Source organism: Octopus bimaculoides, chromosome 3 (genome assembly GCF_001194135.2).
Source record: "Octopus bimaculoides isolate UCB-OBI-ISO-001 chromosome 3, ASM119413v2, whole genome shotgun sequence".
Taxonomy (NCBI): Eukaryota; Metazoa; Mollusca; class Cephalopoda; order Octopoda; family Octopodidae; genus Octopus; species Octopus bimaculoides.
In genome coordinates, this window is record NC_068983.1 from 66664044 (window position 1) to 66684302 (window position 20259).

At 32.4% G+C, this 20259-nt stretch overlaps 1 protein-coding gene across 5 annotated transcripts in view; it reads left to right on the forward strand.

The window, feature by feature from the left end:
- Positions 1-20259, forward strand: part of LOC106871954 (protein still life, isoform SIF type 1) — a 1491364-nt gene that overhangs the window by 835782 nt on the left and 635323 nt on the right. For all 5 annotated transcript variants that reach the window (XM_052966200.1, XM_052966198.1, XM_052966202.1 and 2 more), the window contains one exon: positions 19293-19474. In XM_052966200.1, coding sequence (XP_052822160.1) covers positions 19293-19474 — 182 coding nt within the window. The remainder of the gene's footprint in view (positions 1-19292; positions 19475-20259) is intronic.

Here is a 20259-nt window from a genome sequence, read left to right on the forward strand (position 1 = left end):
ATATATATATATATATATATATATATACATATATTTGACGGGCTTCTTTCAGTTTCCGTCTACCAAATCCACTCACAAGGCTTTAGTCGGCCCGAGGCTATAGTAGAAGACACTTGCCCAAGGTGCCATGCAGTGGGACTGAACCCAGAACCATGTGGTTGGTAAGCAAGTCACTTACCACACAGCCACTCCAGTGTTGTTGAGAAAAGTTTCTATTTTCAAAGTTATTTCGTGTTAAAGTTGTCCTATTTCGGTAATTTCACCCAATCAATGACGTGTATTCAGCTGAATAAAATTACTGCCATTGTTTGTCAACAACAACTTCTGGCGGTGTATATTTCGTTTGTCTCTGTTATTTGTGACATATTTCATCTCAGGTATGTCTGTATGAATAAACAAGTGTATCTGAAGCATGTTTACTTCATGTCATCACCATAATCATTCGTGCATTTCTACTGCTTTTAGTTCATTTTCCCTGTTTTTCTGCTATTATTTTCGGAAAGAATTTTTTGCCCCCTCCCCCTCCAATTTCTTCCGTTTTCACTTTTTCCGTAACTCTAACCCTAAAACCCCAACCCTAACCCTAAAACCCCCAACCTTAACCCTAACCATAACCCTAAAACCTCAACCCTAACACTACTCCTAAAACCCTAACCCTAACTCTAAAACCCTAACCCTAATCCTCTAAAGCTAAAATCAGTACAAACGCATGAACGATGTCATAAATAACAGTGACAAACGAAATATACACCACCGATAGTTGTTGTTGACAAACAATGGCAGTAATTTTATTCAGCTGAATACACATCATTGATTGGTTGAAATTACTGAAATACGACAACTTTAACACTAAATAACTTTGAAAATAGAAACTTTTCTCAACAACACTAAGAGTAAAAAATGTTTTATATGACACATTCTACCAGTGTCCGAAGTTTGAAAGTGTTTAGCTACAAAAAGTTAATTTCTCGATCTGCTATTCAAAGGGAAAAGATCTGAAAAAATTACTAGAAAATTCATTAACAATAATTTTAATGAGATAAGTTGTTGCCATCCTTAATTATCTAACATTTCCTTGGCTATATTCACATGGTTTGAATGTGCTTCTTTTAACTGGCTCTAGCCATAAATTTGAGGGAATAAGATATTTGGTGATCAGCTCATTAGTCTTGAGTTGAAATGCCCCTAAAAGTGTTCCTTTCGACAAGACACTAGATTGTTAAGAATAGGAATCAGATCTTGGAATGTTGCCTGGTGTAATATTCAGGATTTCCACTAAAATTCTTACATTATAATGCTAAGCCCCTATCCTTATGAGCACTTGGAATTGAGGCAGAAATTATGTCTTCATGAAACCTGGTACATTATATTTTTATTAATTTCTTTTCCTTATTCCATTATAAATTTTTGACCATCTTTGACTATTCTCTAAAGCTGAACAAAGTTAATAGCATTATTAAAATAAATATTGAAAGGAATCATTATTTAAACTCTAAATAAACTATTCAGTAAATAAATCAAAATAAGAAACAAAACACTTAAATGAGAAAATAGTATAAATTTTATTTTAAAATACGTCCCACTCTACAGTGCAGCATAACCAGAATTCTAAATTGCTTTTTGGCCATAACATCAATTTATGAAGAGATAAGATTGTAGCTGTAGTAAGCATTTATGGAACTATAAACCCATGTGGAATACTGAGGTTCAGCAATCCCAAAATATTTGAGTAGCCCAAATAGCTTCAAAGTATTCATTCCTACTTATTCATTTTCATAAATTCTAATTGAAAGCAAATAAAGTTGTAGCATAGTTGCTGCAGTAGCAGTAGCTTATCTGCCTTCCATTTGCATATGAATGGTTCTAGCAAAATAGAATAGATTTGACACACATATTAGTGAATATCATGAGAGAAAAATTGTTTTCTGAAATAATGTATTGACAAACAGCAGATTAATGAAGCTGCTTAATTAAAGCATTCTTGTACTGGAAATATTATTGGTCATGTTCCTTGTAACTGACTTTTGAAATGCTTTCAGTTAAAATACTGGTTCAGCTTTTAGTTAGTTAATGGTATCTAAACATATGCATTTGTGAAGTTTTTGTGTCCTTACGATATGTTAAATGACATCAAGAGTTGCATAAAGAAATAAAATAATGCTTATCTTTCAAAAGTAAAATATCCAACCCATGCCAGCATGGAAAATGGATACTAAATGATGATGATGACAATGCTATGGGTAACTGTAGTGGGCCACAAAGAAAGTAAATATGGTGGTGACAAGGTGTCAGAATATACTCTTACAGTAACATGTCCAAGAATGTGAATGGTAAAGAGCATGAGGACAGAAGAATCAGAAAGTGTGGGTAAGGTTGCAAGAGTGTGAAGGGAGAATGAGAGATGGATATATAGAGATTAGTCACATGTTATAAGTAGGAATACCTACTCATTATATTCCATTTCTGGTGCCTTAGATAACATCACATATATGAGATAATGAAGTGCATGTGTGTTAGCACACATATGTATTGCTTACTCAGAGCTCACTGCTCACACACTTAACACATGTGTCAAGCATGATGGAGGTAGTTTTAAATAATGCACTTTGTAGTAAGCTATCATTTATGATGATACCATAGAAAATGGATTTAAACTATTTCGATGTTGATGACAAAGATTTGCTTTAAAACTGTTTAGTTAAAATCTGTAATTTTCTCATTATATTTTTAATTGGTAATTAAAAGCTTAATTGTTTTATTTGAAAAAATATATTTTGATAAAAATGATGCAGATGAATACTTTTAGGTCTTTCATTCTTCCGTTACATTTATTTATTGATCACAATAAACAAATATTTCATATTTTCTAGCACTCGTATATCAATTCATAGTGTTAGTCCTTCCTGTTAGTAATATTCTCAAAACAAACTGATAATAGATTTAAATGAAATATATTCAATATATGAATATTAATTACACATTATTCCTAACTTTGATTTTTCTATGGTCTATTTCAGAAAGATTTTTAAATATTTTCCTACTGAAGCAAACTGAAATTTTCTTATATTTTTCTAATTATTTATTTGTTATTAACAGTTTAGCCATCTGATATGTGCTTGCATTTCAATATTATTTTGTGTTTGCTAATTTCTTTTAAATTAATCCAGAATTCTACTTAATTAAAACTTACTAAAATCCTACATAAATAAAAGCAACTAAAATCCTTCAGAACATTATTCTACAGTAAGGTTAAAAAAGTGTCATCCAACAACATTTTAATATACTTAATCAAAGTAATAAAATCTAAGCCAATAGTTTATTTAAAGATATATTATCATGAATAATCAGCAATCAGTTGCACAATGAAGATAAATAAGTTTTGATCAGGGCCTGACTTGATTACATGAATGATTACTGAAATGGATGACTAGATAGAGCAAGTTGAAACTGAAGTTTTTATTTTTTTACAGTTTAAAAATGAAGTGCAAGTTTCTCTTCATAATTAATTGACGACCAATTTTATCTCATATTTTTATACTATTTTTACAGTGTTGTGAATAATTTTAACAATAACAGCATATATTGGAACATTTACTTTACTGGTAGTTTGCCTTTGATCCATGAAGTATGAATGGTACTACTTTTCTACTATGTATTTGTATAGTACTTTGTTAATGAGTATAATACAAAGACTGTTGAGAAATTCAAAATGATTGTCTGCTAATGAAATTAACAATTTTACCTCAGTATTAAAAAAACATAGTATTTAGTTATGATCTCATTTATGAACAGAGAAATCACAGTATTTACTAGAATTATTAGTTTTCTTTTTTTGTCTTTTTTTTTATCTACCAAGAAATAGATGCTTTACATGTACTAAAAAGTGCAAATATTTTGCATAAGCAAATGTCTTATAGAGCTAGCAGTACTTTCTCCTCCTTACAAGGGAAGAGAAACCTGTCTCTACACTACTGTAGACTTTCAGCAATTTTATAATTTTCCTTAATGAGTTACCAATTCAGTCTTATAGCAGTTCAAGAGAACAACTGAAAACTAGAGTTCACCATTTTATGTGACTTATCAACAGATTTGGTTTGCAATAAAAACAGAAACTTTAATAAATCTCTAAAACTGTTGCTGCTTTCCATTTTCTTTACTGGAAAATTTGATGACCACTAATGTAAAAGGAGAATTTTAAAGGAAAGAATTAACAAAAAATTTCCTATTTCAAATTCTATTATCAAAAACAAAAACAGCCATCTCTGCAATCACTGCAACCAGTACTAATACTACTACAATTACTACTTTGAGGAAGAACCATATAACAATTGCATTAATAAAGGCACTAGCTGATAAATCTGCTGCTGTACATGAACAATAACTACTATTGCTTCAGCTTTGATGATAGTGATAGCAACAATAAAAGCAAATTTCTCCTCCTAGAATTGAGAACAGATTAAGTGAGGGAAAGAGAGAAAAAAAAAAAACTATACTATAAAACTGAGGAGTAATGTGAAAAATGTAGTAAAGGGGAACAACATGTGTTTGTTCTTGATTTCTAATTATTGATCCCATTTTCAGCGCATTTCTGCTGGTCTCTTTGCTTGGTACTGTCATAACCTCATTGGGTGATGTTTGCTGCCACATCTACAACCACTCTAGTGGAATGCTTTCTATTCATCATCATTGACATTGCAACCTCTATACACATCACAACTCCCAACCATTACTTCCTCCTCCACTTTCTTCTCTTTTCACTTTTATATCATTCTCTTTACTTTCCCTCTTTCTTTCTATTTTAAACAAGCTTAAATTGCTTTTATTATTTCTCAGTTGTTTGATGTTTTTCACTTTTTTCTTACCTTTTTCCTTTCTCATTTCCTTATTAACTAGTTCTCTCTCTTGTTGCAAATTTCATTTTATTTTTTACTTATTTCATCTTTTTTTTAATAATTTTACATTACTTTTTATGTTATTTCATTAGTTTCCATTCTATCCTTCTCCATAAATTTAGTTCAATTAGTTTTCTCTCTCTCGTGGCATCCCATTTCTTTCTTACCTTTTAGATTTGGCATCTAAGCTTCAATGTATTTAAATCAATTATATTTGTTAGTCTGATGTTTTGCAATGAAATAATTAACATTTCATGTTTAAGCAATCAAATTCATTAGCTTATTCTTTATTTCTTTGTTGTATTATATATTGAAAATTATTCACCCAAAAGTATAAAGCTGCATTCTATTCTTGATAAATAGTTATTATTTGTTATATACACTAGCATTTGCCTTTTTCTAACTATAATTATTCGAGTTTTTTGGGGTTTTTTTTTAACATCAGTTTCATTTTCGTTCTGATTTTAACTTTCCCTCTTGCTTCTTTAACTAATGTTTTGTTTATTATTTAATCAGAGGAAGTTTTTTTCTTGTCATTGCATGAAGAATCAGTTAATTTTTAGCTAACTGTATTACAGATGTGGAACCCTACTGCATTTACATTTTGAGTGCAGAACATTCCTCTCAGTTATTTTCCCCTCAACATTCCCTTTATTTTTACATACATTGATCACTTTTTGCCTTGGTGATTGAGTTTTGCCAGTTGACTTAAAGGCCAGATGCACATCAAATGCTACATATTCTATATTTTTGAAATATTTAAACTGATTTTTATCCTCTATGCTTGTTGGTTTTTTAAACACTCTTAAAAGGAATAATTGTGTTCTAATTGCATGGATAGTCTCAGTTAGTCACAGTTTTCCTATACACTATTACAAATGTGATATCCTCCTACATTTAGTTTTAATTATGCTGCCATACATCATTATGAACAGGTATTCATCCATTTCACTAACCTCATCTACCTCCTGTCCAGAAAGCAATTATTCGACTATCATCGTCTCAACTATTAAGCATTTTTTTCTCTATTGTATATTTGGAATAACATGCCTCATCTGTTATTATCATTGTCATCATTATCATCATCATCATCGTCGTAGCAAAAATGACTCACTCACAATGCTTACAGCCATACATTCATTCATACATATATTTACACACACACACACACACACACACACACACACACATATATATATATAATGTATTAATTATTTAAAATAATACATGTTTACTTCTGGTAACTCATAAACAATAGTATACAATTGCCAACCAAAGTTAGCTACACCATACCTACACATATGTGCCCCAATGAATTTCTTTCTTCATAACTTTCAGCAAAGGGATGTTTTCTAATGAAATTTTCTACAGATATACTTCAGATGGTATAGATTCTGATAATATTGGAATTTGTTGTAAAATAAATTTTCCCCACCAAAATGTGATGTGTGTCGGTATGTATGTATGCTATTCCACCAGTTTTTATTTTCATATAAAATTCCAATATAATCATACTTTGTACACTCTGAAAATTATTTGTTGTAATTTTCATTTACAAATACCCATTTTTTGGGAGACAGGTGGGTGTTGTGAGATTTAGGTATTAATCAAGTTTTGTTACAAGCTGATTATATGCATTTACTTTTTATGCAGCTATTCATTTGGAAGTGTATATCCTCTGATATTTTGTGGTGATTAATGCATATCCAGTATGTTTGTGTTTTTTGTCATTACTTTTAGTTATATTCAAGCATCATTTAAATAGATTTTTTGATACTTCTGGCACTGTTGGATTGAATGTTATGTGGGATGGCTGGTGTAATTGTAGTTAGTATTTTATTTTATGTTTAATTAACATTATTGTAATATCTGATCTTTTTTCATTTCTACTTTATAGTCATTAATAGATTGGTTTAATAAGTACTAGTTAAGTGTATGCATATTTCATTTTATTTAAATCTTGTATAGAATAGAAAGTTCTATGTTCCAGTTCTTTTGGGATAATTATATACACTGGATTGTGTTTGTGTGTGTGTGTGTACATACATATATAAGTGTTTGTATGTACACACAAACATATACACACCCATACATATATATATACATATATACGAAGGTCTTCTTTCAGTTTCCGTCTACCAAACCCACTCACAAGGCTATAGTAGAAGACACTTGCCCAAGGTGCCATGCAGTGGGACTGAACCCAGAACCGTGTGGTTGGTAAGCAAGCTACTTACCACACAGCCACTCCTGCACCTATGACAGTTATGTGAAGAATAACAAGTCTCTCACTGCAGTTCAACATGAGTTTTGGCACCACTTCAACATTCACTGAAATCAGGCTATTCCCACCTGTAACACAATCTTACATTCGGTGAATGCATTTCATACACAAAGTACACTAATGAATAGGAGTCCGGTGGGGGCACCTCATATGGTATGGATCCTGGAAAATGTGGAACATGTCAGACAAGCTTTGATACGGAGTCTGAATCGCTCTGCTTGTAGGCATTCTACTGCGCTTGGCATCAGTAATCAATTGGTAAGGTGTATTTTGCATGATGACCTACATTTCCACCTGTACAAATAGGTCATTGGGTAACAGTTGAGATCATGGGACTATGTAGAATAGCTTAACACGTCAGATGGAAGCAATTTTTGAGGCAAATGACAACCTTATTTTGTTAATGTGTGATGAAGCTCATTTTTATCTCAATGGCATGGTGAATCAACTGAACTATTGTTATTGGGTTCTTGAAAACCTGAAAGAACTGCATGAAGAACCACTAGACAGCCCAAAAGTGATAGTCTGGTGTACTGTTGGAAAAGCTGCCATCATTTGTCCTTACTTTTTTGAAGACGATAATGGAAATGCTGTCACTGTGACCTCTTGTCCAAGGTTCCACGATAAACAACTTCTTTGTGCCTGAATTATGATGAAAATGTATGCATATTGATGTGTGTGGTTTCAGCAGGTTGGGGTGACAGCCTACACACCCAGAGCATCAATGGACGTTCTTCGACCTCTCTTCAGTGACTGCCACATTTCCAGGTTTGCTGACATTCCTTGGCCTCTTTGGTCCCCTGATTTGTCCATATGTGATTATTCCTTGTGTGGAAACCTCAAGACACATGTATGTGCACACAAGCCCCATACATTGGATAATTTGAAGGAAGATATTCACGTAGAAGTCATCCAAATCAAGAAAGCAATGCTGGAGAGAGTGGAAGTCAACTTCCGAGAATGCCTTCAGAAACGTATTAATGAAAACGGACACGACATGATAAATGTTGTTTTGCCCACTTAATTTTGACAAATGTTAATTCAATATGAACACATTGAAGCCAATAAAATTTGTTTGTAGCTAAAATTAATGATTTTGTAAATTTTTCAAACACATTCGTCCTCTGTGCCCCACCCTGTACACACACACACACACATATATACAGGGGTTGGACAAAATAATGGAAACACCTTAAAATTTCAAACAAATTTATTTTAATATGGGGTAGGACTGCTTTCACAGTAATTACAGCTTGAATTCTATGAGGTATGGACTCGTACAAAGTTTGAATTGTTTCCAAAGGAATTTTTGTCCATTCTTCAGCTAAAACAGTCTGCAGTTCTTGTAGTGATGATGGTGGAGGATATCAACTCCTTACTTGTTTTTATAAAATGCACCATAAATGTTCAATAATATTGAGATCTGAGGACTGTGGTGGCCAGATAAGATGTTCAACCTCACTAGAATGTTCCTCATGCCATTCAATAACAAATTTAGCAGTGTGAATTGGTGCATTATCGTCCTGAAAGATTGCATTTTCCCCCGGAAACAGTTCTGCAACCATAGGATGAATTTGATCAGGATATAGTTTTGATTATTAATTCTGCCATGAAGGGAAACCATTGGGCCAGCAGATTTCCAAGATCTGCACCCCACCCTCCAGATCATCACAGATCCTCCTCCATTTTTAACATTTGGAAGAAGGCAGTCTGGGTCAAATGCTTCTTTTGGCTGTCTCCACACATATACTCAGCTGGTGGTCAGAAATAGGGTAAAGAATGACTTGTCCAAGAAAATAACCTTCTTCCACTGCTTAGGGACCAATTCTGTAGGATTTTACTCTACTCTAAAAACTTTGCAATGTTTATTTTTGAAAGTAGTGGTTTTTTTATGGCAGCCCTCCTGTGAAATGCAGCTTTGTGCAGCTCCCAGCAAGCAGTTTTTGTGGAAATTGTGTTCTCAAGGTGGTTATTAAGCTCTGCAGTAATTTTGTGAGCTATTCTTTTGTGGTCCTTTCTAACAATTTGTGTAAGAGTCTGACAGTCCCTATCTGAAAGTTTTGGATTTCTTCCAGAGTTTTCTTTTGATGAGGAGGTTTTTCCCTCTTTCTCAAAGGCTTTCATTACTTTCAAGACTGTACTTCTTGATACAATAAGCATTTCAGCTGTTTCCGTTACCCTAGCACCTGCCATACAAGCACCAACAATTTGACCTCTTTGAAAGTCCGATATATCAGTCATTTTAATGAATTTTAATTACCTTTTTCTGATGATATCTGAAAAGAAACAGCAATTTTAGCAAAGCATATTAAGCAACACTAATAATAAATAAAAAAAACATAAAAATAAACAAGCTTTTGACAGTTTTATAGATATTTCAAAATTACGCAACTATGATGCTAGGTATTTCCATTATTTTGTCTGACCCCTGTATATATATATATATATATATATATATACCATCATCATCATTGTTTAACATCCATGTTCCATGCTGGCATGGGTTGGACAGTTTGACAGGATCTGATGAGTCCTAGGACTGCATCATGTTCCAATGTCTGCTTTGGCATGGTCACAATGACTGGATGTCCTTCCGAATGTCATACTTAACAGTATGTACTGGGTACACTTTTTTTTGTGTCACATGCACTACTGAGGTTGGCAAGCAACTTTCAGGACTTTGAACCCTGAGGAAGGTGTGGTGTCAGCTTCATGCTAGGGGAATAAGGGGTTAAACTATGAGAAGAGGAAGTTAGAGCAGGTTCTTGTAGAGGATCTGCATGTCTATTCACATTTGGTTGAAAGGGGAGAGAAAGAAAAGAAAAAAACGATCTGTAGGAGCTACAAAGAAGTAGATATTAAGAATGAAATGCTCATGTGACCCCACAGAGCACAAAATGAGTAGAAGTTGGAGGGTTGGTGTTTTGGCAAGATTATATGGGGAGCAGAAAATGAGTGGATGGGGAGACAGACTGTAAAATTTGGGTAGGATTAAAGGTTGGACGAACTATATGCCGTAAGTTAAGGAAGATAGAATATTGCAGAAGTGAGCAGGGTGGGGTGACCAGCTAGCAGGATAACAATGATAATACAATGGGTATGGGGAAGATGAGAAAGAAATGATATGGTTGGGTATTCTATCATCTATTATGATATATACTGTGTAGTGATACATTCATAAATAGTGATACCCTTTCAACTTTTTCACTGAGTTCTGTTTTGAAAGACCTCATTTGTTACTGCTTCATTTTAAATTTATGTCAGCTAAATGCTTATTCTTTTGGAATTTTCTTTTTATTATAAGTGTTAATTAATGCTATCTGAAAGAATGTCTTTGAGACTACTATTTCATTAAAAAATCTTAGTTCAGGATCTGCTGCATAGTTTTCAGTACTTGATGCTTCCAAAGTTTTCTTCAGATGAAAATCTATATCGTTTAGAAAAAGATATTACACTTTTAAACTACTAATATGTGAAAACTGCTTTATGGAAAAGATAATATTGCTATTTTTTAATCAATACTACAAATATTTTATTGTAAAAAAACTGAAGATATCAGTAAATACTAATAAAGCATTTTGATTGGGATTGCACAAGGGTTCTTTTAAGTAGTTTATTTTTATTTTAGTGGCTTTGATAATTCAAGTAAGGTAACTCATTCCATTGACACACATGCATTTGCATGCTGACTTTTAAACTCATGTAAATAAACATGACAGTCACAGAATTCAAGGCAAATGTTAATAGTATATGTGCAGATACAGAGGAGAAATTTGACCATCTTCAAATAACTCCACTAAATGATTCAGGTGCAAATAAACATCAAGCCAATCACAAACCACGCACTGTTACAGGAAAACTTACTTCTGACAAGGCGAGAACTTCCTTCTTGTCTGGTACAAAATTTTAGGACTGCCACCTTAACATTAGTACAAAGAAATGAATGTCTGGAGATATTGTAAAGGTATGAGAAAGGAGACAGTAAGATGTGTAAGCATCAACCAGGCTCTTCACAAGCAAAGAATACAGGAACAAATACTTCTGAATAGGTGATAACTTTGGGGTAGGAGTAACAAGGGTTATTGTACAGAAATGGATACAATAATTGAAGTAGAGAAATGGGAAAACATAATTAAGCATAGTATAGTCACAGGCAGCACAACGGCAATGAAGCAGAATCAAGCAGAAAATATAATGGTGCTATGCTATTGAAAAGAGCACTAAAAAAACTAGAAGACAGACTTGGAAAGAATGGTAAAAAGGGAAAAGAAAGGATCAGTACTAAATATCTTAGAGAAGTTAGACATCAGGTATACTTGGTAAGGAGGAAAACTGGAAGTAAGAAGTTTGCTTATGTTTTACAGTGTGAGAATAAAAGATGTAAAGTGTTTAAATTGCAAAGCCGCAATATTGGTGTAAATCAGGACATTTATTTTCATAATATTTGTCCAGTATGATAACAACATAACTGACTTCACCAAGAAGAGAAATTCATAGAAATTCTACTTCAGAATTTGCTGAAAGAGGAGTGTGTGTGTGTGTGTGTGGGTTGTCTAATCAATATTGCAAAAGTATAGCAGTCAGAGAAAGAAGTGGATGTATAACACCAGTGAACTAATATCACATTTATTTATATTTTATACAGACTCATGTATAATGCTTGTCACTATATATGGCAATTAAATGCTTGAGAAAAATATGTTACATGTATAAATGGTCTAACTTTTCTTTAAAATAATCTTTGAGAAATAATCTAAAAAAAGTGAAATCAGCATTAATGGGATGGGAAATGTAAAAAAATGACATACATTTCTTATATTACCAAAACAAATATTATGAAGCACTTTTTATTTCTATTTATTTTTTTGAAAGTTTGTTTTGATTTCTAAGTTTGGGTATTGAGGATTCTCTGTTAAATATGACTGAATTTCATTATATACATTTGGTCGTCTTGATTTTGTTTAATTCTTGTTGAAAACCAGACATATGTCTCCAGTTATAAACTGCCTTACTTTCATTTTTTTTTTGTAATGGTTACTTTAAGCAAAGAAATCAAATGTGTCTTGTTTTCAACAACACTAGCTTAATAAGTTAACTAAATGATTTTAATGATAGCGTTGAGGAATGAAAGAACAAAAGTATTTTTTAATTATGCAATGTGTATATATAATGTAATATAATGTTAAAATTATTTAAAATAAGCAGAAATTTTTTAATGTAAATATTATGTATATTAAATATTAAACAATATATATTGCTTGTGCTGCTTCTAATTCATATTTGAATTAAATGATATATTGATCAGATGTTTACAGCTGGAATAACTTTGTGTTATTACCTTATTATACATGTTGGTCACTGAAAAACAAAATTTTAAGGTTTATATGTTCTTGTAGCAGCATATGTACACAATCTGAAATATGTCGTAGTGTATATACAGAAAATAAGTACACTTTGTAATTTTGCAGTTTCCATTTCACCATTTTTATCTGAATTATTTTGATTTATTAGTAAAATAGTAAACAACAATGGTATGCTCATAAGATAGTATCACATAAGGTAAACAACCTTGAGTGATATAATGTTATGGGCACACTTATATGATTTGATCTTATGGCACATTTATAAGATATGACGAACATTTAATGAAGTGTCACTATCATTCAAAAATCTAACTATATCATAGTGATTCAATTTCTTCAATACATATTGGTTAGCTTTGACAATCGATATAAGTTATGGTTAAGTACTTACACATGGAAAAATGGGTAACATTAAGTTCTCATGTATAATATGCACCCATAATTTTTAGATTTAAAAATATGATGGGTGGGGATGTGAACATTATGTAGGAATAAATACAATACTTCTCTTAGTAACAAAGCAATTCTCTCTTATATACAAAGTGTGATATTGCAAAGCATGTAAAGCATTGAGAAGGGCTGGGAAAAAGATGAAGCAAGCATAGTGAGAGAGAGAAAGAAGAAATAATAACATCCTGGTCAACATCAATCCCCTCAGTATTATTTTTGTCTTGCTTGTCCAAAACAGTGAGTTTTCTTCAGTACAGCATGTTGCCTATTGTCATGGTCAGTTACCCTCCCCTATTGTATATTTTATACTAAGATTGACATACATATCTGTTTGTGTTTAAAAAACCTGAAAATAAAGCACCCTGTTGAGAGCAACTGTAATTTAGCAGGTGGTATTACATATTTACTAATGCTGTAAAAGACCATTTTTTTTAAAGACTGTTTTTGATCTGCTTATCACAAGAATAATCACTTTGTTCTAGAACAAAACTGCAAATTCATTAACTTGTTTATTATTTGGAATAAACTTGCTAAAGAATCAACTACTGACATTTTGAATACAAGGTTTAATGTATCTGAACATATGCTGAATATTGATTATAAATCAAAATTGTTTTTGATTTAGATAAATTTTTGGTTACAGATGTCACTTTTTATCTATCAAAATTTCAAAATATCAACCAATTAATGCTAAAACTGTCTTCTAGGTAAGTTAATTATTAATGAAAGAATTGAATATCTGTTGTTTCTGTTATTACTGTTGGATTTAAAGGTTAAAATGTGTAGAGTTTATGGTAACTGATGAAGAGCATGTTAATGATAAGTCTGCTAATTTATTTGGTCATAAGAGTACTGAAGTTTCTGTTTCAGTATATTTGGGATAATTCAGCATGATATAGTGTATCCTCTCTAAGTTTTACTTGAGTGAGTTTTTGTATTTAACTCAACTCTCCAGACTTTGTGTTACTTAGAACAAATAGTTTGATTAGCTGTTGAGAGTCAAACATAGCATTAAACCAGTTATAATACACAAACTAATGACCCTATGGCTTAACCATCTATGACATTCTGATATTCCAATGAAGAACAGTCAAAGACTGTAGTGATGTATCTACCAACATTGTCTTCCATTACTCTCTGCCATGACTGTTTCTTCTTTCTTACCGGCTTTCAACACTGATCCTCTCTTCTGCCACCTTCTTCACCATGCTTTTGTCCAAAGCATTCTTCCATACTCCCACTCACTCTGGTTCTCTCTCTGCTCCTTTCACTTTTGGCTACATTTCTTTGAACAAATAGAGATACTGTAGAGCAAAGCGTTGTACCATGATAAAATGCATCTATTACAATATTGGTTTGAGAGGGCCATCTAGTCTGATTGAAGACATAACACTCTAGTTTTGCTTCCACAATAAAATGTACTCAATACATTCTGAAAGTTTCAGGAACAGCATTATGCTATAGACACTATGCATACATGAAACATACAAACGTGTTTTGACCTTCCAACCATCTAGAAGAATCGATCTGAGAGGGTGGATAGTCACTATAGCAGCACTGATGTAAGCAGGAATGGTTTTCCTGTCAGTGAAAAGTAAGTTTCATAAGATTAGACTGAAGTATAATCTATAAGAGATGGCTTAGAGAAAAGATTTTACGAGCCAAATTTTGCCAAAAGTTTCATAGATATCAATTGCTGCACATTATTTACATTATTTACAAATATTTGTCCTCATCTTGTTTGTTGTTATCCCGACGTTTCAGCTGATATGCCCTCCAGCCTTCATCAGGTGTCTTGGAGAAATTTTGAACCTGGTTCTCATTCCTAGGGTAATTTTTTATGTTGTTATTATTATTATTATTCAGGTCACTGCCTAGAATCGAACTCAGAATTTTGGGGTTAGTAGCTCGCACTCTTAACCACTATGCCTGTCGGCAATTATGGAGTTTATTTTAGGGTTTATAAATCTAATATTTTCCTATCCTTCCTTAATACCGGTTCCCATATGCTGTTCATATCTGCACTCAGTCTGCTTAGGAGGTTGTGGTGTCCAGGCAGTGACCTGAATAATAATAATAATAATAATAATAATAATAATATCGAAATCTCCCCAAGACACCTGATAAAGGCTGAAGGGTATATCAGCCGAAATGTTGTGTTAACAACAAACAAGATGAGGACAAATATCCGTCAATAATGTACTTAATTCCTCATCTCTTAAATATAGAACTGTATTATGCTGCAGTCTTAGTTTCAACGTGTTTCTTATAACTAGATTATGGAAAATATATAACTTGGGTGTTTTCCAGGATCTATACTAGTCATTTTCTTTTAATCTTGCTATAGACAAATCCCATTGTGTTTAAACTTGAAAAAAGAGAATGCATGTTCTACTTTAAAGTTAAAATTTCGTGTAGCACATGTGATGATATACTCTGTTTAGAACTTTCAGTTATGTATTATTATTCCTGTATTATATGCCTCTTGTTGAACTATTTGCTAGATATTAAATCTCATCTTTGTTGATTGTTTACCTCATAATGGTATAGTTTCCTTCTTGCTTAATATTTTGTTTATGAATGATATTAAATGACCTGAAGATATTTTAAACAATTATTTTATATCTATTTTAGAAAGAGATTTGATTTTTATATTAAATCTTTCTCCTTTTCTTACTTTCTTTTCTGATTTATTAAAAAATTTTCCCTAAATATTATTCTTTTGTTTGAAATGCTTAACAATGAGAGACATAGTCTAAAAAATGTTATGATTCCATACTTTTCTGAAGTGAGAACATGTGTTTTACATTATTTTTTGTAACATTTAAATGTAAGCAATACCTTATTTAAATTGACAATTTATATTTCTGAGTGTTTCTTTTTTCTTTAAAACTAGCAATTTCCATTGATCCAAAAATGCTTTCACATTCAAGAATTATTTCATTACATGGATTTGTTTTGTTTCCAAGTTAAATTAAAACCAAATAACCAAGAATTTCTTTCTGACTGCTATTTGGGTTGGGGATTAAAAAAGAACATCAATTGCATTTTTTTTACCTCTTTTGTGAACAACCATACAATCAACACATTCATATAAATTGTAACGATGTGACTTATTTATCAAATTGCTTTCACTTTTGAGTCAATTTGATCAGTTGTTTATTTTGTTGGATTTTATTCATTGGTAGTTTCTTTTGTAATATCATTATCAGCACCAGCAGCAGCATCATTTAACGTCTGTTTTCCATGCTGGCATGGGTTGGCTGGTTTGACTGAGGTTTGGAGTGCCAGTGACTGCACCAGGCTCCAATCTGATCTGGCAATGTTTCTACTGCTGGATACCATTTCTAATGCCAGCCACTCCACACTGACTTACAATCTGAAATGCTTCAGCTCTTTGGTCCTCATATCGCTGGACTTTGGCAAACTTCTTTTCTGCTTCATCCTTGGCTATCTATACCTGTCGCCCAGCTTCCCTTCTGGCTATCTGGAACAGTTCCCTACTACCCCACCCTTCCAAGCTTTCCAGGCCTGTTTCTTGGCTCTAATGGCTTTGTCTACCGCATTATTCCACTACCACATTACTCTAGGTCTGGAAGGAACTTTGCACCATCCACAGACTTGGCCTGTGGCACTCAGTAAGCTGTCTCATAGGAATTTCCAGCTGCCTTCTATGTCCGAGGTCTGTAGCTCCTCCTCCCTCTCATCAAATTTCTTGATGAGGATGTCCCTAAATTTCTGACCATGTGAAGGGTTCTTTAGCTTCCAAATCCTTCTCTTCTGGATTCGTCTGCTTCTTGGCATCCTTCTGGCCTCGAGTCTTAAGTCACACTAATGACTAGTGTATGCTGAGAGGTACATTCTTCACCTGAGAGGGTCTTTGTATTTAAGAGCAACCCTGTGTCCCGCGGTCTGGTGAGAATGAAATCAATCTGGCTAGCAGAGTCACCTGATTGATAGGTTATCAGGTGGCTGTCTGAAGTTAGTGTTGCAGATTAAAAGGTTACATGCATCACAGAACTCCAGTAGCCTATTTCCTTCATCATTTTGGGAGCCTATACCATGGCTTCCGTGTACACCAGTAAAGATACTGGATTGCCACCCAACATGCCCATTAAAACCTCCAGCCGCAAAGATGAGGTCATTGTCACTTATCTTTGAGGTAGCCTGTAGATGGGTATCATAAAAATGGTCCTTTTGATCATTTGGTAGGCCCACTTGTGGGGCGTGGGCAGAGATAATTGTAGCTGTGCTGTTCTGCAAAAAGGTGTGCATTATTCATGTATTTATGTATTGCATTATTTATGTATTGTAATTCCTGAAAATAAAGCTTCTAAAGAAAATTTTTAATATAAGATATACAGTATGTTATTCTAAAGTTTTTGAACATATCCACCTATTTCCTTATTTCAGCTTGTAGCAGTTAATAAAAGCTGTGAACATTGCCTTTCCTCTTTTGAACTAACTAATTGAAAGATACATTAATAGTAACTGTCTATTCAAATATTTCAGATATCTTTAATTTAGAAAGTGCTTTGACTGATTGTTTTTTCAAATGAAACCTAGTTTACTATTTACTGATTATTCAAAAGGTTTTTGTGTGAAATATAATCTATAAAGTAATTTATTTTACCAGTATACAAAAGAACACTTAATGATTAGCTTAATCAGAGAAAAAAAAATTGAAGAATTAATCATTTGAACATTCCCGACCCCATTGAAATATAAATACATCCTCTTCAATTAGTGGCATCAAACATATCTTAAAGGATATACTTTTCATATTGTTATATAAACAGTTGAAACACTGTCCAATGAAATTTCTAAATCTATCACATATTAGAATATTTTCTCTGTAGACAGATAAAAAAAATATTTGAGGTTTATTAGTTAAATATATTAAATAGATAATATTTTTGCTTGATGCTTGACATATTTATTTACAAACACAAATATTTCAGTGAACTCTGTTTACCATATTGCTTGGAACAAACATTTACATTTATTGTCTCATTGATTATGTCTTTTCAAAGAATGTAACACACACACACACACACACACACACACACACACACACACACATATATATATATATGAATCTGAAGTTATAAATAATGTATAAGAGACAGTGTATACAACTGACCAAATATGTGGCTAAAGAAAAGTGCTGATATTCTATTATAGTATCTAAAGTTTGAGCAGACTGGAAGATGTCTAGTGAGTTGTTGAGTCTATTTGTTACTAAATAATTATGTTTCTGTAATAAATGTAGGTTATATTATTGATGTCAGCTGTGTATTGCAGAACGACAAAAGAACTTCAGTTGTAAAATCAAATAACAAGCAGCAATTGGTGAAAAACTAGATTGATCCTTGTCATATACCTTGTGCATAATTTAAGTGCAAATAAAATGAGAACTCCATTGAGTATCAAAATCAACTGTTGATACGGACATAATCTGCAAGCAGATAATACCATGAATTTTTTAATCAAATACAAATATTTTCAAACCTACAATATTTTGGTATAAACCAGGAAACAGAAAAGGGAGATGTAAAAGGAGCAGGGATGTCTAGAACAACTAACATCAACCAATTTGAATACAAGTTTACTACAACATTCTGGAAATCAATTAGATAAATATTATTTATTGGATTATTTTGGATGAGCTAACAGAAATATAAGTGTAACTGCATTGGCTGTGAAAAGTGAAATAATAAAACAATGAAACTATAGTCAAATATTGGGAAAAGTTAAATAGACTTGGTGAACAAAAATAGTGTAGACTAAATTGATTAAAGGAAGTCAGAAGTGATAGAATTATAGTTTAGTTCAATCGTTTTCTTAAACTTACTATTCTCAAAAATGTCTTTCAGTACCTTATGTTTATACTTCATTATCTTTTAAATCCTTTGTTATAAACGTTTTAAAACTACCATCCTGGCATTATTTTATACGAAAAACACTTCTTTCTTCTTAGTTGAGAAAGGAATTATTATGGTTAGAGTGTTAGTGAAAAAATATTGATGTGCGGCTGAACTTTATCTTTGCTTCTTCATAGACTATATGCTCTGCTTTAAATATTTTTACTAATCTGACAATAATAATGACCTCAAGTACTTATTTTAGGCAACTCTTTAGAACAGAACTTTAGCTCACAAAATTTGAGATACATAATTACTCTTACTAAGATGAATTTCTAACATTTGATTAAATGCTCTATGCACTTGACAATTGCTGTTATTCTTTACAAATTTTGCAGTCCTTTATTTTACATAAATACTTTTTTCTTCTGTTTTGCAGGCTTTGGGCTGAAGTATTTCGGGTTCATGGAGATGGGGAGTACATGCGATGGGAACGTGTATCAGATGATGTGGTGCCTGTGAACATATCCTGTATTGAAGATACTCCGGACACAATATTTCAAATAACTGCTTACAATCGACATGTGGAGAAAATATTTGATGTTAAAATAGTCCAGCCAGGTAAGTACCTAAGCATCTGGATATAAGCAATTTTGTATGTTACTCTTCTTGAGTTCTAGTTTCTAGGTTTTATTAGAAAGGACATAAATGTATAAAGTAGAAGGAGAAAATGAGAGACCAATTTCCATTTCCAAATGCTGCACTTATTAAAAAAAGATAAATGTACTTCAGATGTACATGAAATAAATTTCGAAAGAAAACATGTAAATTTATAGATATGCTATTATTTCTTAATAAATATCATTTCATTGCCTATAATCTTTTCCAAAAATGATTAGTATTCTGTTGGTATATTAATATTACATGAAAAGGTATCAGAATACACTTTGAGAGACCAATTCAAATGTATTGCCAACAAAACAATTACTTCTTTGGTATCATAATTTTCCTATGAAGAATTCTTTATTCCTTATTTATTTGATTATAGAACTGGTAAAAGAAAAAAGAGTAACTAAAAAGGGCTGCACCAAATTAACTGAAACTATAGGAATAGTTCTCGTAGTTAATTACTGAAATTAAAACATTTTTTCCATGCAATCTAGTTATTGTAGTGAAATATCAATACATCTTACTTCAGTTGATCAAGATTCAAAGTATTTTGTTTTTTATTGTTTTACCTTATTTCTCACCCACAGTTTTATTAATCAGATATTTCCTTTGTGTGTGTGTTTATGTGTATGTGTGTATACATATATGTATGTATATCATTATCATAATCATCATCACTTAGTGTCTTCTGTCTGGATGTTTTGACAGGATCCAATGGGTCAGAGGATCACGTCTTG